This window comes from Haematobia irritans, chromosome 5 (assembly GCF_050003625.1).
Source record: "Haematobia irritans isolate KBUSLIRL chromosome 5, ASM5000362v1, whole genome shotgun sequence".
Lineage (NCBI taxonomy): Eukaryota > Metazoa > Arthropoda > Insecta > Diptera > Muscidae > Haematobia > Haematobia irritans.
This window is the reverse complement of record NC_134401.1, coordinates 161,050,610-161,076,037: the sequence shown is the minus strand read 5'-3', so window position 1 is coordinate 161,076,037 and position 25,428 is coordinate 161,050,610. Positions and strand designations below refer to the sequence as shown.

Below are 25,428 nucleotides of genomic sequence, written 5' to 3'. Positions count from 1 at the left end.
TCCTCTACTAATTATAATAGGTAAGCATTAATTATTATCATGTCATTAATTATTATAAATAATATTTTATATTTTGTATTTTGTAAGAATTTTCCCATAAAATCTTTATACTTATGGGTAAAAAATGGGTACCTTATTTGAATTCCTCATTTAGGTTTCGATTTACGCACTCAATATTGATCTCAACTGAACTTTCCAACTATATAGCCCGCCCCCAATACTCCCTAATATATTTTCATATCCTTTTGCATTATATGACTTTCGGATTTAGAGAATAGGAATAATAACGTCTATGTCGTGGAAAATAATCGTAGCAACAACACAAAAGACTACAGGCGAACAGAAGGACTAACAACATTGACAACATGAAAATCAAATGTCATTCAGTTCCTTGGTCATAGTCTTTATCTCTGTGTTGCATCATAAAATGTCTCCTATGGTTGTTAATCTGTATGTGTGTGTGTGTAGGAGAAGACTCAATCTAGAGTGGATTTTCGTTAAAGTCAGCAATCTAAACAATTTTAAATACGTATACAAATGTCGTAGTTGTGCGCTCATCCAAATCTGATTAGAATGTGAATGCAATGGTGAATGAATGTCCTGAATACACGGACACTCCATTCAAATGTGCAACATAGACATTTGCCATAGCATAAACATTCAAATATGCCTGCCTAGAAATGAATATGAGAGTGTTGGTTTATATATGCATGCGTTTGTGTGTGTGTGTGTGATGGTTGCAACTTATGTGAGACAATATATACATGTGTCTGTCTATTGAGAGATTAATGTATGTAGTTTTTGCTACGATGGTTACTACAAAAGTTTTTGGCATCAAAACAATCAAATTTCCACAGAAAATTTATAACCAATTTTGTTTACCCTTCACCATAGGATGGGAGGTATATTGACTTTGTCATTCCGTGTGTAACACATCGAAGTATATACATTCTGGGTCGTGGTGAAATTCTGAGTTGATCTAAGAATGTCCGTCCGTCTGTTGGGTGGTATATTAACTTTGTCATTCCGTTGTAACACATCGAAACATCGAAGTATATATACTCTGGGTCGTGGTGAAATTCTGAGTTGATCTAAGAATGTCCGTCCGTCCGTCTGTTGAAATCACGCTAACTTCCGAACGAAACAAGCTATCGACTTGAAACTTGGCACAAGTAGTTGTTATTGATGTAGGTCTGATGATTGATGGAGTATTGAAATTGGGCCATATCGGACCACTTTTACGTATAGCTCCCATATAAACCGACGCTCAGATTTGGCTTGCGCAGCCTCTTGGAGGAGCAAAATTCATCCGATCCGGCTGAAAATTAGTACATGGTGTTGGTATATGGTCTCTCACAACCGTGCAAAAATTGATCCAAATCGGTCCATAATTATATATAGCCCCCATATAAACCGATCCCCAGATTTGGCTTGCGGAGCCTCTAAGAGAAGTAAATTTTATCCAATCCCGCTGAAATTTGGTATGTTACATGCTGGTATGTTACATGGTATATGGTCTTTAGCAACCATGCAAAAATTGGTCCACATCGGTCCATAATTATATATAGCCCCCATATAAACCGATCCCTCGATTTGGCTTGCGGAGCCTCTAAGAGAAGCAAATTTTATCCGATCCCGCTGAAATGTGGTATGTTACATGGTGCTAGTATATGGTCTTTAACAAACATGTAAAAATTGGTTCACATCGGTCCATAATTATATATAGCCCCCATATAAACCGATCCCCAGATTTGACCTCCGGAGCCCCTTGGAAGAGCAAAATTCACCCGATCCGGTTGAAATTTGGTACGTGGTGTTAGTATATGGTCTCTAACAACCATGCAAAAATTGGTCCACACCGGTCTTAATTATATATAACCCCCATTTAAACCGATTCCCAGATTTGACCTCCGGAGCTATTGGAGGAGCAAAATTTATCCGACCCGGTTGAAATTTGGTACGTGGTGAACTTTGGTATATTGCGCTAATATATGGCCGCTAACAACCATGCCAAAATTAGTCCATATCGGTCTATAGTTATAAATAGCCGATCCCCAAAAATAATCTACCAAAATTTTATTTCTATAGAAAATTTTGTCAAAAATTTTTTACTATAGAAAATTTTGTCAAAATTTTATTATTAAAGAAAATTTTGTCAAAATTATTACTATACCCAACAAAACTAATGATTACTGGTGGTACCTTCAACTTTTGTGGAAGTGGAAAATCTTACTCAGACTTCACATCATTGTTGTTATTGTTCCCATCAATCCCTGTAGATGCTTTCTTCGCCGTTTTGTGGATTGTTGAAACTTCGTTTGGCTTAATTTAAAATTGCTGCATTGTTGTAATTGGAATTCGGTTGTTGCTTTTCTTTTGGGTACAAAAACTAATAATTTAGCTCATATTTAAGTGGGAAGAATTCCCCAGTCCTTTTTATAGAAAATTTTGTCAAATCTTTATTACTATAGAAAATTTTGTCAAAATTTCATTTCTATAGAAATTTTTGTCAAAATTTTATTTTAATATAAATTTTTGTCAAATTTTGTTTTCTATAGAAATTTTTGTCAAATTTTGTTTTCCATAGAAAATTTTGTCAAACTGAATTATTTAGGTATTTAATCGGCCTTTTTTTTTTTGTTTAATATATACCCCGTATGGACTAACTTACAATTGAGAAGACGGTGTTAAGAAGTTTTAAGATACCTTGCCATCGGCAAGTGTTACCGCAACCCAAGTAATTCGATTGTGGATGACAGTCTTTAGTAGAAGTTTCTATGCAATCCATGGTGTAGGGTACATAAGATTCGAACTTACGGCCGTATATACTTTTTTTATAACTTTCGAAGTGGATTAACTCAATAATAGGGCATCGATTAACATAATTCACTTTTTGTCAATAAAGCTCCGTCAAGGACCAGTGATTATCGATTATGTGGTGAATTCAACCGACGTTGTACGCTAAAAAAAAGTTTACTTGGATCCAACGATTTTGACATTCCTTTAAGGATTCTTGTATTGATTTCGAGCCAAAGGATGCTGGTTCTTTAAAATAAGAAAAGTTTTTGCGATCTATCTGGCTTTAAATATTGGATCTATAAAATTAAAATTAGGATATAGATCTCATTTATCGTATTCTCATTCTATTCTTCCGGTATAGTAATAAAGCTATTCACGTACAACCAAATGCCACTTTAAAAATCCAAATTATGACGGATACTTCGAAGTAAAAAATATTTTCTTAATTCCAAAAAAAAAAAAAACTTCAAACCAAATACGGTAAATCTTCAAAATAAGTCTTAGCCTATATTTGAAGCGTTTTTATCTTAAATCTAAAGATTCAATATTTCAGTTCATTTAAGGACGATTTCTTTAAATCAAAAATGTGTTTATTTAATTTAATAAAAATTTTCATTAGTTCAAAGACATGCGACTTTAACGGAGGGACGCAAATTTACAAAATGTTTGTTTTAATTTAATGAAATAAATCTTTTAAGCAAAGCATTCTCAAATTTATGTTGCGCAATCTTTAACATCACGTAAATATTTTTTCAGTGTAGTTTACTTCCAGACGAATTTCGTGAAGGTCGTTCAAAATCAGTTGTTGTTGTTCCGGAAACCATCATCGTGAGATTGAGACAACCAACAATAGTGGGGAATATTGCATGAACATTTGATCCTCGAAAAAAATTTCTTCACGTTGAATTCCACACAATATGTCAATCGGCCAAAAAAAGGCTCGTGTCGAAAGAAATGCTCCAAAAATTCGATCGCTATGCTTCGACATCGTGACAGGTGATGAATGAAATATGAGCCCGAAAAAACAGCAGAAAAATATTTAGGTTTTCTAAATGAGCCAAATCCAATAAAAGTTCGTCGCCCATGAAGCATTTCCAAGAAAATGATCGTCCGTTGACGATTCTGTCAATCCTTTGTGGTACACAACCATTTGGTCTTCCAAGAAATCTTGAAAACCAACCTACGAAAACGGACCCCTCTTCACTACGATAATGCGAAATCGATACACCATCAGCTCAAACCATTGCAGTTTTCAACACCTGAAACATTGAATTGATGGGTCATATACCGTCTAGCCCTAACTTGGGAACGAATGATTCCGTTTTATTCCCTTACGAAAAAAAAAAAAAAACAAGTAAGGAAAGTCTAAAGTCGGGCGGGGCCGACTATATTATACCCTGCACCACTTTGTAGATCTAAATTTTCGATACCATATCACATCCGTCAAATGTGTTGGGGGCTATATATAAAGGTTTGTCCCAAATACAACTCGATCGATATCACTCGATCTGGACAGAATTTGATAGACTTCTACAACTCTATAGACTCAAAATTTAAGTCGGCTAATGCACTAGGGGGGAACACAATATTAGTGAAAAAATATGTGAAACATTTAAATCTGAAGAAATTTTAAGGAAACTTCGCAAAAGTTTATTTATGATTTATCGCTCGATATATATGTATTAGAAGTTTAGAAAAATTTGAGTCATTTTTAAAACTTTTGGACTAAGCAGTGGCGATTTTACAAGGAAAATTTTGGTATTTTGACCATTTTTGTCGAAATCAGAAAAATATATATATGGGAGATATATCTAAATCTGAACCGATTTCAACCAAATTTGGCACGCATAGCTACAATGCTAATTCTACTCCCTGTGCAAAATTTCAAATAAATCGGAGCAAAAAATTGGCCTCTGTGGTCATAAAGGGTGATACGGTCAAAATTTGGTCGATATAAACTTGCATATTTCTTTCAATTTTGCATTTAAAAAACCTTAACACCCCTCATTTTGAAAGTGTGTGTGTGTAGAATGTTGCTCCTATTTTGATTTTGGAATTCACTCTTCAGTTGTCAAAATGCCGTCCAAGCTAGAAGAGCAGCGTATCAAAATTTTGCTCGCGCATCGCGAAAATCCGAGCTGACAAAATCGCTAAAAGTTGCCAAATCAACCGTTACAAATGTAATTAAAGTGTTTGGGGAACGTTTGTCGACAGCCAGGAAGTCTGGATCGGGGGGAAATCGAAAACCGGATGCCGCTGAGACGACAAAGAGAGTTGCCGGTAGTTTCAAGCGAAACCCTAACCTCTCTCTCCGAGATGCCGTAAATAAGCTGGGTGTATCGTCTACAACCGTGCATCGAGCCAAAAAACGAGCTGGACTATCGACTTACAAGAAGGTAGTGGCTCCAAATCGCGATGATAAACAAAATACGACGGCCAAAACGACGATGCTGACGAAGTTTGACTGCGTGGTAATGGACGACGAAACCTACGTCAAAGCCGACTACAAGCAGCTTCCGGGACAGGAGTTTTATACGGCAAAAGGAAGGGGAAAGGTAGCAGATATTTTCAAGCACATAAAACTGTCAAAGTTCGCAAAGAAATATCTGGTTTGGCAAGCCATCTGTACCTGTGGCTTGAAAAGCAGCATTTTCATAGCTTCCGGGACTGTCAACCAAGAAATTTACGTGAAAGAGTGTTTGAATAAACGTCTGCTGCCTTTCCTGAAGAAACACGGTTGTTCCGTACTGTTTTGGCCGGATTTTGCATCTTGCCATTACGGTAAAAAGGCCATGGAGTGGTAGACCGCCAACAACGCGCAGGTGGTTCCCAAGGACAAGAATCCTCCCAACACGCCAGAGCTCCGCCCAATTGAGAAATACTGGGCTATTGTCAAGCGGAACCTAAAGAAGACCAAAAAAACTGCTAAGGACGAGCAGCAGTTCAAGGCAAACTGGCTTTCTGCGGCGAAGAAGGTGGACAAGGTGGCTGTACAAAATCTGATGGCAGGTGTCAAGCGTGAGGCCCGGCAATTCGGATTTGGAAAAGCGAAAGCCTAACAGAATATTTTTCCTGAATTTTATACTAATTGAACTTGAAAAAGAAATTTAATTTGATTTTTTAAATAAACGATCTCACCGATTTACACGCGTTTTCCCTTGACCAAATTTTGACCGTATCACCCTTTATGAGTGTAAATCGGTCGAAAGCTATATATGGGAGATATATCTAAATCTGAACCGATTTCAACCAAATTTGGCACGTATAGCTACAATGCTAATTCTACTCCCTGTGCAAAATTTCAACTAAATCGGAGCAAAAAATTGGCCTCCGTGGTCATATGAGTGTAAATCGGGCGAAAGCTATATATGGGAGATATATCTAAATCTGAACCGATTTCAACCAAATTTGGCACGTATAGCTACAATGCTAATTCTACTCCCTGTGCAAAATTTCAACTAAATCGGAGCAAAAAATTGGCCTCTTTGGGCAAATGAGTGTAAATCGGGCGAAAACTATATATGGGAGCTATATCTAAATCTGAACCGATTTGGCTGATATTTTGCAAGTTTTTCGAGACTCATAAAATATTCGGATGTACGGAATTTGAGGAAGATCGGTTGATATACACGCCAATTATGACCAGATCGGTGAAAAATATATATGGCAGCTATATCTAAATCTGAAACGATTTTTTCCAAAATCAATAGGGATCGTCTTTGAGCCGAAACAGGACCCTATACCAAATTTTAGGAGAATCAGACTAAAACTGCGAGCTGTACTTTGCAAACAAAAATACACGAACATACAGACAGACAGACAGACAGACAGACATCGCTAAATCGACTCAGAATTTAATTCTAAGCCGATCCGTATACTAAAAAGTTGGTCTATGATTACTCCTTCTTGGCGTTACATACAAATGCACAAACTTATTATACCCTGTACCACAGTAGTGGTGAAGGGTATAATGAGATGTAAACATTTTTCGACTACGGAAGAAGCGGTCGATGCATTCAAAATGCATAGTTTGGAGATCTATCAGAGAGGCAATGTTTTTTTTTAATGTTCAGTGTAAATCAATGCTTACCCAGTTCCCACACATTGCTGACTTTATCATTAACCGTTTAACTAAGTCCTCATCAGATCCCCATTACAGATTCCTACAAATACCTCATTACCTTGACTTCATATTTGGTAATCTTTGGAAATGTAAATCAGAATCTTCCACCAGTTAATTGAAAGATGAACTCGGTACTTTAATTTTTCTCAGAAAAATAGACTTAAAATGTCTATAGTTACCTCTCGTATAGCCACATGTTGAATATGTAATCCAAGCAAGGAGCAATGTACTTAAAATAATCCCACATACATTCACACAAATCTATGTCAAATGGGTTTAGCTGTTATTTTATTTTTTGCAAATTGCAATTTATTAGACATCCCTCGCTCTATTGGGTGCGATTTAAGTAACAAACAATGCAAATAGGATACCTTTAACCATATGCATATGCAACTACACAGAAAATATTGTCTTGTCCTCAAAGTTCAAAGTCGGTAGACTTTTCAATGAAGGCGTTTGTTTTTCTTAGAGTTAGGATGTTGGACTTTAAAATGTGTATTTTTATGCAAACGAAAATCCAATTGAACTCAGTTATTTATACACTGAAAAAAATATTTACGTGGTATTAAAGATAAAGCAAACTAAATTTTAAAGCACCCAATTTATACAACTTTAAGAACAAATTTAAAATAAAAAAAAAACAAGTAAGGAAAGTCTAAAGTCGGGTGGGGCCGACTATTTTATACCCTTCACCACTTTGTAATTCCACATTTTCGATACCATATCAAATCCGTCCAATGTGTTGGATACTATATGAATCCATACACATATATTCTGTATATCTGAGCAGATCTGTACAGAGTTCTGCAATACTTATAGATTTTACATTTAAGTCGGCTAATGCGCTGAGGTGGAACACAATGTTAGCAAAAAACAAGTAAGTAAAGTCTAAAGTCGGGCGGGGCCTACTATATTATACCCTTCACGCCTACGTAGGCCAAAATTTGTGCTACCATCTCAACTACTTCGCATTTGCTGGAAGCTATATAAAGGAGACAATTTTTTTACTTCTACAAAATCTCTAGAAATAAAATGTAAATCGGCTAACGCTATCCAGTTAATTGGAGAAAACTTCCATTGAAAATGGGTCTAAAATGTGTAACAGTCTACCATATTTCCCCAACTCTGGTGTACGTATATATGGGAGCTATATATAGTCTGAACCGATTTTGACTAAATTTGACATGTATAGTTAGAATAATAATTCTGCTATCTATGCGAAATTTCACGTAAATGGCAGTATAACTTTGGGCCCCCTTGTCATATGAGTGCAAATCGGACGGAAGATATATATGGGAGCCATATCTAAATCTGAACCGATTTTAACCAAATTTGGCACAATTACCAATACTACTAAACGTACTCCTTGTGCGAAATTTGAAGCAAATCACGGCAAAACCCTGGATTTTGAGGCCATATAAGTTCAAATCGGACGAAAGATATATAAGGGAGCTATATCTAAATCTGAATCGATTTTGACCATATTTGGCACATACAATAGTATCGTTAAAAGTACCGCTTGTGCAAAATTTGAAGTAAGTCAGGGCAAAACTCGGGCTTTTGAGACCATATAACTCCAAATCGGGCGAAAGATATATATGTGAGCTATATCTAAATCTGAACCGATTTTAACAAAATTTGACACACTTAACGATACTATTAAACGTACCTCTTGTGCAAAATTTGAAGCAAATCACGGCAAAACTCTGGCTTTTGTGGCCATATAAGTTCAAATCGGACGAAAGATATATATGGGAGCTATATCTAAATTTGAACCGATTTCAATCAAATTTACCAAGCATTGGTAGAATGTCAATTCTACCCTCTGTCCAAAATTTCACGAAGATCGTTAGTAAACTTTGGCCTCTGTGGTCATATGAGTCTAAATCGGACGAAAGATATATATGGGAGCTATATCTAAATCTGAACCGATTCGGCTGATATTTTGCAAGATTTTCGAGATTCATAAAATATTTGGATGTACGGTATTTCAAGAAAATCGGTTGATAAACACGCTAACTATGACCACATCGGGGATATATATATAAGGCAGCTATATCTAAATCTGAACCGATTTTTTCCAAAACCAATAGCGATTGTCTCTGTCCCAAGAAACGGCCCTCTGCCAAATTTTAGGACGATCGGACTTAAATTGCGAGCTGTACTTTGTGCACAAAATTACATATACAAACGGACAGACAGACAGACAGACAGACAGACAGACGGACATCGCTAAATCGACTCAGAATTTAATTCTAAGCCGATCGGTATACTAAAAGATGGGTCTATGACCACTATTTCTTGGCGTTACTTACAAATGCACAAACTTATTATACCCTGTACCACAGTAGTGGTGAAGGGTATAATAATGAAATTTTAATTAAAACAAAATTTTTGCTTCAAAAATTGTTTTCTTTAAATTTAGAACACAAATTTTGGAAATTTGCGTCCTTCCGTTAAAATGGTATGTTTTTAAACTAAGGCAAAATTTCCTTACAATAAAGAAGAACATTTTTGATTTAAAGAAATCGTCCTTAAAATAACTGAAATATTGAATCTTTATTTTAGATAATAACGCTTCAAATATAGACTAAAGCTTATTTTGAGGAGTTTGTATCTTTGGTTTAGTTTTGTTTTTTTTTTTATTTAGGAAATTATTTTTTTTTTTAATTTAAGTACCTGTTGTTATTTAGATTTTAAACTGCAATTTTATTGTAGGTGAAGAGCATTATTAATTTTTAAAAAAAGCAAACAGATATTGAAAATTCTATAAATGAGATCTATATCCTAATTATACCCACCACTACAGAATTGTGATGGGGGTTTAATAAATTTGTCATTCCGTTTGTAACACATCGAAATATCGATTTTCGACTATAGAAAGTATATATATATATATATATATATATATATATATATATATATATATATATATATATATATATATATATATATATATATATATTCTTGATCAGGGAGAAATTCTAAGACCACATAACGGTGTCCGTCTGTCTGTCTGGATGTCTGTTGTAATCACGCTACAACCTTCAATAATAAAGCTATCTTGCTTAATTTTTACACAAACTCGTTTTTTGTCTCCAAGCAGGTCAAGTTCAAAGATGGGCTATATCGGTCCATGATTTGGTATAGCCCCCGTATAAACCAACCTCCCGATTTGGGGTCTTGGGCTTCTAGAAACCGTATTTTCAATCCGATTTTCCTGAAATTAGAAATCTATAGATATTTTAGGACCAAAAATGATGTGTATCGGTCCATATTTAGGTATAGCCCCCATATAAACCGACCCCCCGATTTGGGGACATGGGCTTATAGAAACGGTAGTTTTTATCCAATTTGCCTGAAATTGGAAACCTAGAACCATAAATAAGTGTGCCGAAAATGATGCCTATCGGTCCATGTTTTGGTATAGCCCCCATATAGACACATTGTACTTCTTGGGCTTGTAGAAACCGTATTTTCAACCCGATTTTCCTGAAATTAGAAATCTATAGATATTTTAGGACCAACAAGTATATACGGCCGTAAGTTAGGCCATGCCGAATCTTATGTACCCTCCACCATGGCATGCGTAGAAACTTCTACGAAAGACTGTCATCCACAATCGAATTAATTGGGTTGTGGTATCTTAAATCGTTTTCTAAATTGTGAGTTAGTCCATACGTGGTAAAAATTAGACAAAAAAGGTATGTATAGGTAAGTCTACAAATAATTACGAATCGATATGTACTTTTGCACGGTACGTAGAAAGCCAGAATTGAAATATGTGGGTCGCTTATATGTGGGCTATATACAATTATGAACTTGATATGGACCAATTTTTGTGTGATTGCACATCTATTTATCTGAGGGCTATATATAATTATAGACCGATATGGATAGCTAGGTATGGTTGTTAACGGCCATATACTAGCACAATGTACCAGATTTCAACTGACTCGGAGGAAATTTACTCCTCCAAGAGGCTCCAAAACCAAATCTCGGGATCGGTTTATATGGGGATATATATGATTTTGGCATGGTTGTTAAATATCATATACTACCACCACGTACCAAATTTCAACCAGATCGGATGAATTTTGCTTCTCCAAAAGGCACAGGAGGTCAAATCTGGGGATCGGTTTATATGGGGGCTATATATAATTATGGACTGATATGAACCAATTCATGCATGGTTGTTGGATACCATATACTAACATCGCGTACCAAATTTCAACCGAATCCAATGAATTTTGCTCTTCCAAGGGGCTCCGGAGGTCAAATCTGGGGATTGGTTTATATGGGGGCTATACATAATTATGGACCTATTGCGACCAATGTTTGCATGGGTGTTTGAGGCCATATATTAACACCACGTACCAAATATCAACTGAATCAGATGAATTTTGGTCTTCCAAGAGGCTCCGGAGGTCAAATCGGTTTATATGGAGCTATATATAATTATACACCGATGTGGACCACTTTTTGAATGATCATTAGAAACCATATACTAACACCATGTACCAAATTTCAGCCGGATAGGATGAAATTTGCTTCTCTTAGAGGCTCCGCAAGCCAAATCTGGGGATCGGTTTATATGGGGGCTATATATAATTATGGACCGATATGGACCAATTTTTGCGTGGTTGTTAAAGACCATATACTAACACAATATACCAAATTTCAGCCGGATCGGATGAAAGTTGCTTCTCTTAGAGGCTCCGCAAGCCAAATCGGGGGATCGGTTTATATGGGGGCTATATATAATTATGGACCGATGTGGACCAATTTATGCATGGTTGTTAAAGACCATATACTAACGCAATGTACCAAATTTCAGCCGGATCGGATGAAATTTGCTTCTCTTAGACGCTCCGAAAGCCAAATCGGGGGATCGGTTTATATGGGGGCTTTATATAAATTTCAGCCGGATCGGATGAAATTTGCTTCTCTTAGAGGGTCTGCAAGCCAAATTTGGGGACCCGTTTATATGGGGGCTATACGTAAAAGTGGACCGATATGGTCCATTTCCAATACCATCCGACCTACATCAATAACGACTACTTGTGCCAAGTTTCAAGTTTCAAGTCGATAGCTTTTTTCGTTCGGACGTTAGCGTGATTTCAACAGACGGACGGACGGACGGATGGACATGCTCAGATCGACTCAGAATTTCACCACGACCCAGAATATATATACTTTATGGGATCTTAGAGCAATATTTCGATGTGTTACAAACGGAATGACAAAGTTAATATACCCCCCATCCTATGGTGGAGGGTATAAAAAACATCATTCGAAGCCGTCTATCTTTTTTTTAGTGTAGACAGAGACGAATCTTGGCACTTATACTTTGTTTGTGTCTCTTTATTTATTTGCTACACTTTAAGTGGGTATTACGAGGTAACGATTCGTGTAAGCAATAATTTCAATGTATATGAAGGCATGTGTATGTATATGTGTGTATGTGGGTGCATTGTTAGTCCTTCTAAATGGGGAATTTAAATACTAAATACATGTGAGGCTTTATGTGTGTATTCTCATTCATATGCATTTACCTTTGCCACCAGGGTATTACTGGAATCTTTGCCACTGTAAATTACCCACAAACCAACCTCATCCACATTAAAATCCATGTAGTTGTAGCCCGTGGAGTACAATTTATGACCAGGTTCATAGCCAGCACCAGGTAATGTTACCGCTAAAAATGGAAGAGAGAGAGAGAGGCAGAGAGGTAAAGCAAAGGATTAACTGGGATCCCTTGGTTTATTGCCAAAAGAATAATAAACTAAAAATCCAAACAAATAAATCTCAAATTGTGAAACTACAAAAATTGCCTTTCCATTATTATTATTGTGTACTCACTTCGAAAATCGCCTTTAGAGCCCAGATTAATTTTGGCCACCTTACTCGAATTCAGCATGTGATAATAGAAGGAACCATTATAGACGACATTAGCATTTCCCTGGAAAGCAAAAGATTTCAAAGATAAATTTCATTGATTTTGGGTGCAGTTGGACTTCATTTTGGCTAAGCATTGTTCGAAACTTACCAAAAATCCATTGGGCACATCATGGGATCTTGATGCCACCGATGTCAAACGGTAAGTCCTTTTTGACGTATACTCAAAAAGTTTATAATTGTCCTTTTCGTTGGTCACAAATGTCTTTTCACGGTCGATTTCATTTGCTGCTGGATCCTTTAGCCATGATCCATGTGATTCGTTGACACTTTTGTGGAAAACTGGTTTGCCCACAGCATACAGCAGGCAACCTAATTAGAGATGTGAATGAGGGAAAAATAGGACATATATGAGTGATTTTGTAAGATAATTTCACAAAAAATGATTCAGGAAAAAATTCACTAAAATAACGAAACAATTTCTTAAGCGCCCATTTTCATAAAGCTCCGTTAATCCCAGGTTAGTAAATTAACTTTTAGACCGTACCATGGTTATGTATTTAATTCTGTCTGCATAGTCATCTGTCAGTTAAGTGCGAAAAACTCATTTAAAACTAAACCACAACAAAACACATACTTGTGCCATATTTGAAGTCGATTGGACTAAAACTGCGACCTAGACTTTGATTACAAAAATGTGTTCACGGACAGACGGACATGGCTATATCGACTCAGGAGCCCACCCTGAGCATTTTTGCCAAAGTCACCATGTGTCTATCTCGTCTCCTTCTGGGTGTTGCAAACATATGCACTAACTTATAATACCCTGTTCCACAGTGTGGCGCAGGGTATAATGAGAGCCATTGTGGTGCTTCCATTTAAGTGCTGGGTTCTGTATTCAATCCCAGTTTCTCAGTAATGCTGGTATCATTTCTGAGTATTTCAACCTTCTCTAGGTAGTTTCATCGCCCGGATATGGCTATAAAAAGGAGGTTAATTGTCAGTGATCTGAACATAGAATCGGCCAGCTCTCATTGATAAGTTCGCCACTCGTGGTATCACAATGGCCTGAATAATCTAAGTGAGCCTGAAATATCGGACTACCGCTATACCTAACCTAAATGTGAATACATCTTTTGTTATCGTACCATTGCTAGTTACTGAAATACTGGCAGTAAAGATGTGAGTGAGGGAAAAATTGCATCCAAAATGTGGACATAAAAAGTGGTAACAACACCAGAAATTGTCCGCAAAGTTAAGCCCAGACTTTTGTGCTTTTTTTTTTTGGAATCACCATGGTGCAATGGTTAGCATGCCCGCCATGCATACACAGGGTCCCAACACCAAAAGGTTTTTCAGCGGTGGATTATCTCCCATCAGTAATACTAGTGGCATTTCTGAGTACTCCAAAGCTTGTCACCGCAATTTGGAACACCTTTCGGGCTCCCCTAACATATAAAAAGGAGGTCCCACAGTTATAGAATACTTGCTCGAGAGCTGAACATATTGTTAGAGCATGTGCAACACATATTGAAGACAGCGCTTGGACTAAAGCCATTGAAGTTCCAAAGGAGCTTACCGATGCCCATAAGAGGTTAGATAAGAAAGAGCCAAGGATGTGCTTCGCTTGCATGAAAATCGCCAGTTACCGAAATTGGCTTTCTCCGTTGAAAAATCATTTCAAATTAAGCAGCGTCTTTTATTGGGCACAAGAACTCAATCCACCTAAATGGTAATGGTGTAGACCGCTCATCTCGTATTTGTCGACCATGGGGTCAAAATAAATTTGGATTATCTTCGGGAAAGACAGTGTTGAAGCCCTGGACAGATAAAGATTTTGTCTCTGGGAAATCTGGAACATTCCAACAGGATTCAGTACCATCCCACTCAACCAAGAATGCCTTAACAAGTTGGTTCCTTTCTTCATTTCTACCGCATAATGACCACCCAAATCCCTAGATCTCAATCCGTTGGACTTTTCTGCCTGGAAAAGTTCAGAAGGTAAGGCCGGAGCCACCGTGGTGCAATGGTTAGCATGCCCGCCTTGCATACACAAGGTCGTGGGTTCGATTCCTGCTTCAACCGAACACCAAAAAGTTTTTCAGTGGCGGATTATTCCACCCCAGTAATGCTGGTGACATTTCTGAGGGTTTCAAAGCTTCTCTAAGTGGTTTCACTGCAATGTGGAACGCCGTTCGGACTCGGCTATAGAAAGGAGGTCCCTTGTCATTGAGCTTAACATGGAATCGGATACCATTCCGTTAGATTTCTGCGCCTTGCGCGTCTTGAAGTTGGCAATAAAAAAATCCGAAGTATTTGTCTTCTCAAGGCGGTGCCGAGAAAGGACCGTCGGGTCAAAATAAATGCCGATTATTATCGAGCAAATGCCCTCAAAGCAATATAGAAGTCCTGTAAAAACATTTCGGCCGCAGACCATGAACATTCCAGCTGGACTCAGGACTAAAAAGGAGGTTTCTCGATTCTTAGTTCAATCACAAGGGACCTCCTTTTTAAAGCCGAATTCGAATGGCGTTCCATATTGCGGTGAAATCACTTAGACGAGCTTTGAAACACTCAGAGAAAGCCTGAAGTGCAATATGGGGGGCTTTTAATATAGCGGCTATATATAACTATGAACCGATATTGACCAATTTTTGCATGATTAGTACTAAATTTTAGAAATATCATAGTTATTTAAGAACCGAATCGAAAGAAATTTGATCCTCCAAGAGGCTGCGAAATCCAAATTTGGGGATCGATTTATATGGTTCGATATGGATCAATTTTTCCATGGTTGTTAGTGGTCATATACTAACATAACGTACAAAATTTCAACCGAATCGGATGGAATTTGCTCCTCCAATAGGTTCCCGAGGTCAAATCTGGGGATCAGTTTATATGGGGGGCTATATATAATTAGGGACCGGTATGGACCAATTTTTGCATGGTTGTTAGAGGCCATCTACTAACACATCATACCAAATTTCAAACGGATCAGATGAAATTTTTTCTCTAGAAGGCTTCGAAAGACAAGTCTAGGGTTTGGTTTATATAGGGGCTATATGTAAAAGTGGTTCGATATGGTCCATTTGTAATACCATTTGACCTACATCAAGTTTCAAGTCGATAGCTTGATTCGTTCGGGAGTTATCGCGATTTAAAAAGGCGGACGTACGGACATCGCTAGATCGACTCAGAATTTCGCCACAACCCAGAATATTTATACTTTATGCGGTCTTAGACCAATATTTCGATGTGTGACAAACGGAATGACAAACCCAGCAAAAAAATTTGGAAGTTTTTCTTAAGGCACAACTTTAAAAGCACTTCCAAAAATGTTCTCCCCAAGATGTTCTTTATTTTAAGTGCACAGGAAGTTAATTTGAGTTAATTTTTTATAACTCGCTTTTTTCATATTTTTAATGGGAAATTTAAAAGTTTATTGTTGCAAACATATCAAAAATTAATAAAATAATGCAAATTATTTAAATTTTGCCGAAAAAAGATGCTAAATCCTTTCTAGAAAAATTGCGAATTTTTGAAAATATTTGATATCAAACGTTCCAGACAACCGTTATTATGCATTAAAAATCACAAAAAATTTAAAAAATTATTTATTCGTCAAAATATCACAAAATTTCTTTATTCACATCCAAATCACTGGATTCGCGTCACTCCTTAGGTAGTGATGCCAATTCAGTGCAACGGCTGTTGAAATGGTAGACATCCTTCCTATGACAAGCCCATGTTAAAATCATCGCTTCTGTGCCAATTTTGAACCACTTCCGGATCCAAGAAGAACATTTTCACTACTTTTTTGGCGACGCTTTTTTTGCTGGGAAGTTTATATAACCCTCATCTTATGGTAGAGGGTATAATAAATATCCCAGCAAAAAAAGCATCGTCAAAAAAAGTTGAGAAAATATTATTTTTGCATCTGGAAGTGGTGCAAAATTGAAGAAAAAAGCGATGAACTTAACATGGCGTTGTCATAGGACGAATGTCTACCCCTTCAATAGCTATCACTTTAAATCTGCATCACTTCTTTTGGTGTGGTCCAAATTCAGTGGTTTGTATATGGATTAAAAAATTTTGTGATATATTGCCAAATAAATAATTTTTATAATTATGATTAAATGCATTCTAACCAGAGAATGAAGCTAATCGGCGGCTGACACTAATTTTTTGCCACAGGCGGCGGCGGCGGCTTGACGGCTAAGCCGTTATAAATTTGTCTATACGACGGCAGACAATTATCCATTACAAATTCAAGTTACTACTCGGTAATGAGGTTAGTTGTACAACCAATCTTACAATCACATTTACATTTCATTCAAATTTTCTGAGCTAAATTTTTGCAAAATTATTATAGCAACTTGATACCGACTTATTTTGAATGGAAAGTTAAACATTTTGACAAAAAATACAACAATTATTAATAAATTTTTCTGATTTAAAACAAATATTTTTGATTAATTTGGTGGCTAATTTTGAGTCGACTGACAAAAAACGGCGACCAAATCGTTGGCGTGACTCGCCTGATTCTAACGCTTGTCTGAAATGTTTGACCTCAAATATTTTTAAAAAATTCGCAATTTTTCTAAAATAGATTTATCATTTTTTCCGACAAAATGTAAATAATTTCTACCATTTTATTAATTCTTACTCTATTTGAAACAAAAACAAGTATATACGGCCGTAAGTTCGGCCAGGCCGAAGCTTATGTACCCTCCATCACGGATTGCGTAGAAACTTCTTCTAAACACTGCCATCCACAATCGAATTACTTAAGTTGCGGTAACGCTTGCCGATGGCAAGGTATCTTAAAACGTCCTAACACCATCTTCTAAATTGTATGTAAGTCCATACGTGGTATATATTAAATCAAAAAAGATCGATCCAATACGTATATAATTCAGTTAGACAAAGTAGACATAAAATTTTGACAAAATTTTCTACAGAAATAAAATTTTAACAAAATTTTCTATAGAAATAAAATTTTCACAAAAGTTTCTATAGAAATAAAAATTTTGACAAAATATTCTATAGAAAGAAAATTTTGACAAAAATTTCTACAGAAATAAAATTTTAACAAAATTTTCTATAGAAATAAACTTTTGACAAAATTTTCTATAGAAATAAAATCTTGGTAGATTATTTGTGGCTCGAGTGGCAACCATGATTATGAACCGAATAAAATTTGAACAAAATTTTCTATAGAAATAAAATTTTGAAAATGATGAAAATTTTATTATGAACCGAATAAAATTTTAACAAAATTTTCTCTAAAAATAAAATTTTGACAACATTTTCTATAGAAATAAAATTTTGACAAAATTTTCTATAGAAATAAAATTTTGGTAGATTATTTTTGGCTCTAGTGGCAACCATGATTATGAACCGATATGGACCAATTTTTGTGTGATTGGACCAATTTTGGTATGGTTGTTAGCGACCATATACTAACACCACGTTCCTAATTTGAACCGGATCGGATGAATTTTGCTCCTCCAAGAGGCTCCGGAGGTCAAATCTGGAGAACGTTTTATATGGGGGCTATATGTAATTATGGACCGATATGGACCAATTCTGGCACGGTTGTTAAAGATCATATACTAACACCATGTTCCAAATTACAACCTGCTTGGATGAAATTTGCTTCTCTTGGAGACTTCGCAAGCCAAATCTGGGGATCGGTTTATATGGGGGCTATATATAATTATGAACCGATGTGGACCAATTTTTGCATGGTTGTTAGAGACCATATACCAACATCATGTGCCAAATTTCAGCCGGATCGGATGAAATTTCCTTCTCTTTGAGGCTCCGCAAGGCAAATCTGGGGATCGGTTTATATGGGGGCTATATATAATTATGTACCAAATTTCAGCCGGATTGGATGAAATATGCTTATCTTAGAGGCTCCACAAGCCAAATCTGTGGATCGGTTTATATGGGGGCTATATATAATTATGGACCGATGTGGACCAATTTTTGCATGGTTTTTAGAGACCATATACTAACACCATGTACCTAATTCCAGCCGGATCGGATGAAAATTGTTTCTCGTAGAGGCTCTGCAAGCCAAATCGGGGGATCGGTTTATATGGGGGCTATATATAATTATGGACCGATGTGGACCAATTTTTGCATGGTTGTTAGATACCGTATACTAACACCACGTACCAAATTTCAGCCGGATCGGATGAAATTTGCTTCTCTTAGAGGGTCTGCAAGCCAAATTTGGGGACCCGTTTATATGGGGGCTATACGTAAAAGTGGACCGATATGGCCCATTTCCAATACCATCCGACCTACATCAATAACGACTACTTGTGCCAAGTTTCAAGTCGATAGCTTGTTTCCTTCGGAAGTTAGCGTGATTTCAACAGACGGACGGACGGACGGACGGACATGCTTAGATCGACTCAGAATTTCACCACGACCCAGAATATACTTTATGGGGTCTTAGAGCAATATTTCGATGTGTTACAAACGGAATGACAAAGTTAATATACCCCCATCCTATGATGGAGGGTATAAAAAATTTCCCAAGGACTTCCTGTGTAGAGAAAACAAAAAACATCTTTGGTAGGACATATTTGGAAGTATGTAGTATATATTGGAAGTTATGCCTTTAGAAGAACTTCCATTATTTTTTGCTGGGTAATTAATATTTCTGGACTAACTCATATGACCAGTGCAAAATATTGTCATTAAACACTCACAAACACATGCAGATTCACAGAAACACAAATACTGCAGTTTATTGGAATCTGTAAACCTAATTAGAGCTACGCTAAGGCACGAATATATATGTGGTTGGATTTCAGTGTACATATGTGTTAGTGTACTCACAATTGTATACGATATTGGAGTAGAATGTGAATATGGTGGATTCATAAGCCCTAACCATGTGTATGTCCGTCATCAGTTTCATCTGTATCAAAGTTTTAGCAGGACTTTTGTCGATAGGCTTAGAATTCAATTAAAAGTTTTCTGTGTTTTATGACATCATAAACCAGTTAAGCACATACACCCACATCCGTACACACACAGAGATCAACCGAAATGAAATCCAATACACAATCGCAATCGTACACAAACACTCTTGCATTTGCCTGGATTACATTTACAATTATCTCCATGGCTCCTTATTAAACTTTTCATTTCATAGATGATGTGAATAGAAGCGAGATTTTGATTTCAGAGTAAGAGTTGCAGTGGTCTGGTAATTGTCTACCAGCCTCGACTCGTTCGATTTATTGGTAAATGGACTTTTGTGGCCAAATGAATACTTACTCCTTTTACGTTTTGGTAAGCCAGGATAACTATCGTTTCCAACTGGTTGAATTTCGAAATTGGAATTAATCGAATCCTTACATTGATATAAACTGCAAAGAAATGGAATAGAAAGAAAACACAAAGCAAACAATATTAGTAAACAATTCATGATTGTGCGTATTCTCCATACAGGAAGCAGAGAAGGAGGGAGGCAGAATGAAAAGGAAAGAAAGAAACTGCCAAATAAAGCCTGTTTGGGAAATGATAAAAGGATATGACGAGGCTAAGATTTCATTCACAGTCATTGCTGCTTTATCATTGATTACCAAAGTTTTTCTTTATGTTGGCGGAAGTACAAGAAATACAAACAACAACAACTACTACCACAACAATGAGGATAATACATTTCTGGCCGCAATAATAATCAAATTACATGGCATGGCAAAATGAGAACGCAAAGAAAAGTAGTGTCAGAAGTATTAATTGAATTAATGTGTTTTTTCCTTCATTGACAATTGGACAGTGGATACAAAAAGAAATTACATTAAATTTAAACAAAAATAAGATTGTACCAATATTGAATTCATTATACCCTCCATAGTAGGGAGGTATACTAACTATCCAGCAAAAAGAGAGTCTCCAAAAAAGTAGTGCAAATGTTCTTATTGGATCCGGAAGTGGTGCAAAACTCACGCAATGGTGAACATCCGTCTTGTCACATGGATGTCCACCATTTCAAAAGCTGTTGCACCGAATTTGCATCACTTATTAAGGGTGTGATCCGAATACAGTGTTTTGGATGTAAACTAAAAAATTTTGATATTTTATCAAATAATTAATTTTTACATTTTTTATGATTTTTAATTAATCCTAGCGCTTGTCTGAAACTTTTGACCTCAAATATTTTCAAAAAATTCCTAGAATGGATTTATCATTTTTTTTCGACACATTGACAATTTGAGGATCGGAACTCTACCAACCATACGTTTAGATCAAAACATGGCTATACCAAAATGTGAATCGATTCCACCATAACAGGTTGGCTGATAAGTCCTCGGTCTGACTCATAGATGGCGTCGGTAGTATTAAATGCATATTATTTTTATATAGTACCAACCTTCAAATGATTCGTGCCAAAATTTGACGTCTGTAAGTCAATAAGTTTATGGGATAGAGCGTCTTTTGTGAAGCAACTTTTGTTATTGTGAAAAAAATGGATAAAAAAGAAATTTCGTGTTTTGATAAAATACTGTTTCCGAAGGGAAAAAATACGGTGGAAGCAAAAACTTGGCTTGATAATGAGTTTCCAGACTCTGCCCCCAAGGGAAATCAACAATAATTGATGGATATGCAAAATTCAAACGTGGTGAAATGAGCACGGAGGACGGTTATTCACTAAACCTAGATTTTGAATTTCAGGCAAATCGGATAAAAATTATGGTGTCCTGACGCTCAAGAGCTCAAATCGGCAGATCGGTCTATATGGGAGAGATACCAGACATGGATCGATACACACCATATTCGGCATACTTATATGTGAGCCTAAAATACCTCTAGATTTCCAATTTCAGACTAGTCGGATAAAAATTGCTGTGTGCAGAAGCCCACAGAAGTCAAATCGGGAGATCGGGCTATATCAAAACTAGATTTTGTACTGTTTGGTATATTCGTAGAATTCTTGATGTTTTGGTAGATTTTTACAAAATATTCCATTCCAACTAAGTGCAACGCCATAATTTTTTTTTATAAAATTAAAATTTTAACCAAAATTTCTATAGGATAACATTTTGACAAAATTTTCTATACGATACAGTTTTGATTTTCTTTACAAATAAAATTTCGGCAAAATTTTCGATAAAAATAAAATTTTGACAAAATTTTCTATGAAAATAAAATTTTGACAAAATTTTCTAAAAAAAATAAAATTTTGAAAATTTGTCAATAGAAATAAAACTTTGACAATATTTCCTATAGAAATAAAATTTTTACAAAATTTTCTATAGAGATAAAAATTTTCTATAGAAATAAAATTTTGCCAAAATTTTGTATAGAAATAAAATTTTGACAAAATTTTGTATAGAAATAAAATTTTGACAAAATTTTGTATAGAAATAAAATTTTGGCAAAATTTTGTGTAGAAATAACATTTGGCAAAATTTTCTAGAACAATAAAATTGCGATAAAATATTTTATATAAATAAAATTAAAAATAAAATTTTCTATAGAAATAAAATTTTGACAAAATTTGCTATAGCAATAATATTGTGATAAAACTTTCCATATAAATAAAATTTTGACAAAATGTACTATAGAAATAAAATTTTTACAAAATTTTCTATAGAAATAAAAGTTTTAGAAACTTTTCTATAGAAATAAAATTTTGATAAAAAATTATATACAAATAAAATATTTGACAAAATTTGCTATAGAAATAAAATTTTGACAAAACTTTCTATAGGAATAAAATTTTGACCAAATTTTGACAAATTTTCTATAGAAATAAAATGTTGACCAAATTTTCTATAGAAATAAAATTTTGACAAAATTTCCTATAGCTATAAAATTGTGACAAAATTTCCTACAGCAATAAAATTTTGAAAACATTTGCTATCGAAATAAAATTTTGACAAAGTTTTCTTTAGAAATAAAGTTTGAGAAACTTTTCTATGGAAATAAAATTTTGGCAAAATTTTCGATAGAAGTAAAAAAATTTGAGAAAATTTTCTATAGAAATAAAATTTTGATAAAATTTTCTTTAGAAATAAAATTTTGACAAAATTTTGTATAGAAATAAAATTTTGACAAGATTTTGTATAGAAATAAAATTTTGACAAAATTTTCTATGGAAATAAAATGTTGACAAAATTTTCTGTAGAAATAAAACTTTGACAAATTTTTCTATAGAAATAGAATTTTGACAAAATTTTCTATATAAATAAAATTTTGACAAAATTTTCTATGGAAATAAAATTTGGACATAATTTTCTATAAAAAAAATTGTTGGCAAAATTTTCTATAGAAATAAAATGTGGACAACATTTTCTATATAAATAAAAGTTTGAGAAAATTTTCTATAGAAATAAAATTTTGACAAAATTTTGTTTAGAAATAAAGTTTTGACATAATTTTCTATAGAAATAAAATTTTGACAAAATTTCATATAGCAATAAAATTGTGATAAAACTTTTTTTATAAATAAAATTTTGACAAAATTTCCTATAGCAATAATATTATGATAAAATTTTATATAGAAATAAAATTTTGACTAAATGTACTATAGAAATCATATTTTTTTTTTCAAAATTTTCTATAGAAATAAAATTTTGACAAAATTTTTTATAGAAATAAAATTTTGACAAAATTTTCTATGGAAATAAAATTTTGAAAAAACTTTCTATGGAAATAAAATTTTGTGAAATTTTTCTATAGAAATAAAAATTTGAGAAAATTTTCTGTAGAAATAAAATTTTGACAAAATTTTCTATAGAAATAAAAGTTTGAGAGAATTTTCTATAAAAATAAAATTTTTACAAAATTTTCTATAAAAATAAAATCTTGACAAAAATTTTTATAGAAATAAAATTTGGAGAAAATTTTCTATAAAATAAAATTTTGCAAAAAAATTCTATAGAAATAAAATTTTGACAAAATTTTCTATTGAAATAAAATTTTGCCAAATTTTCTATAGATATAAAATTCTGACAAAATTTTCTATTGAAATAAAATTTTGACAAATTTTCTATAGAAATAAAATTTTGACAAAATTTTCTATAGAAATAAAATTTTGACAAAATGTTTATATAGAAATAAAATTTTGATAAATCTTCTATGGAAATAAAATCTTGACAAAATTTTCTATAGAAATATAAGTTTGAGAAACTTTTCTATAGAAATATAATTTTGACAAAATTTTCTGTAGAAATAAAAGTTTAAGAAAATTTTCTATAAAAATAAAATTTTTAAAAAGTTTCTTTAGAAATAAAATTTTGTGAAAATTTTCTATAGAAATAAAATTTTGACAAAATTTTCTATAGAAATAAAAATATGTTAATGTGCAAAATTATTTGTTTTTGTTCTCTAATCTTGAAATATAAAATGTGACTCTAGTAAAATAAAATAAATCTTCAAGATTTTGTTAAGAAAACTATTTTTTCAGTTTAGATATAGTTTAGTTATTGTCCCACAGTGCTATGTCAACAATTATTAGACTCAAAAAGCGTAACAGTATGAGAAAGAGCAAACATAATGCTCTTCATGTTCCATTATTGCTAGTGGTGGTAAGGAAGAGCTTATATTTCAGAGTAAATTTCTTGTGGGAAATAAAATTTTACAATGATAAAGCGTTAAATGAAAGATGACAGGGCTTATATACTGTTATGTTATACAACAAATACCATTTTCTTAATCTTCGAATTTAAATTTAAGCTTCTTTCTGGCATTAGCCTTGAAAGTTATTAAAATTGCAAGTGGGCTTATAGAAGAGAAAACGAAGAAGAAGAAGAAGAAATATTGCTATTTTAAATTGTTGGTAATTAAGGCAATATCCCTATCAGCGAATTTTCTCTTTGGTTAATATTTTCCACAAGATATATTTTACAAAGCATTTTTCTTAGAAAGAAAATTTCATTAAAACTTTAGGGATTGCCACGCCAATGCCTCCAACTCGCTCTATCATAATTGGAAAATATAAATTATAAATATTCTATGCTTTGGATTAATTAGACAAAGCCATATTGAAATGCTTAAAAGTTTCAAGGGTTCGGGTTAATTGCCGTATAAGGTACAATTAATTAGGAATGAAACCCATTAAACTTTTAACGTATGAACAATAAATAATTTCTTGTAGAAACCTTAATAAATATCAATTTCATATACCATTTCCCATAGGATGGGAATGAAAAAAAAGTCCACAAGTTCAGTGAGTTTAAGAGGTATTGGTCGTAAAACATGGCATATAAAATAATACAAGTTGTAATCGAAATATATTTCTATGGTAACTTAATTGTTATTTATAACAATAGTTTACAAACAAGGAACATTTGTTAAATATAAATTATCTTATGTATCTTCTACTAAGGACTGCCGTCCACAAACGAATTACTCGGTTCGGTTTATATGGTGGCTATACTTAACTATCGACCGATATGAACTAATGTTTGCACGATAAGTAGATAGCATTTGCTGACATCAAGTACCTATCCGGATGAAATTTGCTCCTCATTAAAATGTCAAATCTGGGCAACGATTTATCTGGAGGACTATATGTAATTATAGACGTATGTACCAATTTCTGTGTGGTGGATAGAGGCTATACATCAACAACG

The 25,428-nt window shown here is 34.3% G+C and overlaps 1 protein-coding gene across 6 annotated transcripts in view; it reads right to left on the bottom strand.

Annotated features, from left to right (window-relative positions):
• LOC142237937 (uncharacterized) overlaps positions 1 to 25,428 on the bottom strand; it is a 118,704-nt gene that overhangs the window by 25,293 nt on the left and 67,983 nt on the right. For all 6 annotated transcript variants that reach the window (XM_075309410.1, XM_075309409.1, XM_075309414.1 and 3 more), the window contains exons 11-14: positions 20,123 to 20,214; positions 12,972 to 13,192; positions 12,785 to 12,884; positions 12,478 to 12,620 (exon numbers count right to left, since the gene is read on the bottom strand). In XM_075309410.1, coding sequence (XP_075165525.1) covers positions 12,478 to 12,620; positions 12,785 to 12,884; positions 12,972 to 13,192; positions 20,123 to 20,214 — 556 coding nt within the window. The remainder of the gene's footprint in view (positions 1 to 12,477; positions 12,621 to 12,784; positions 12,885 to 12,971; positions 13,193 to 20,122; positions 20,215 to 25,428) is intronic.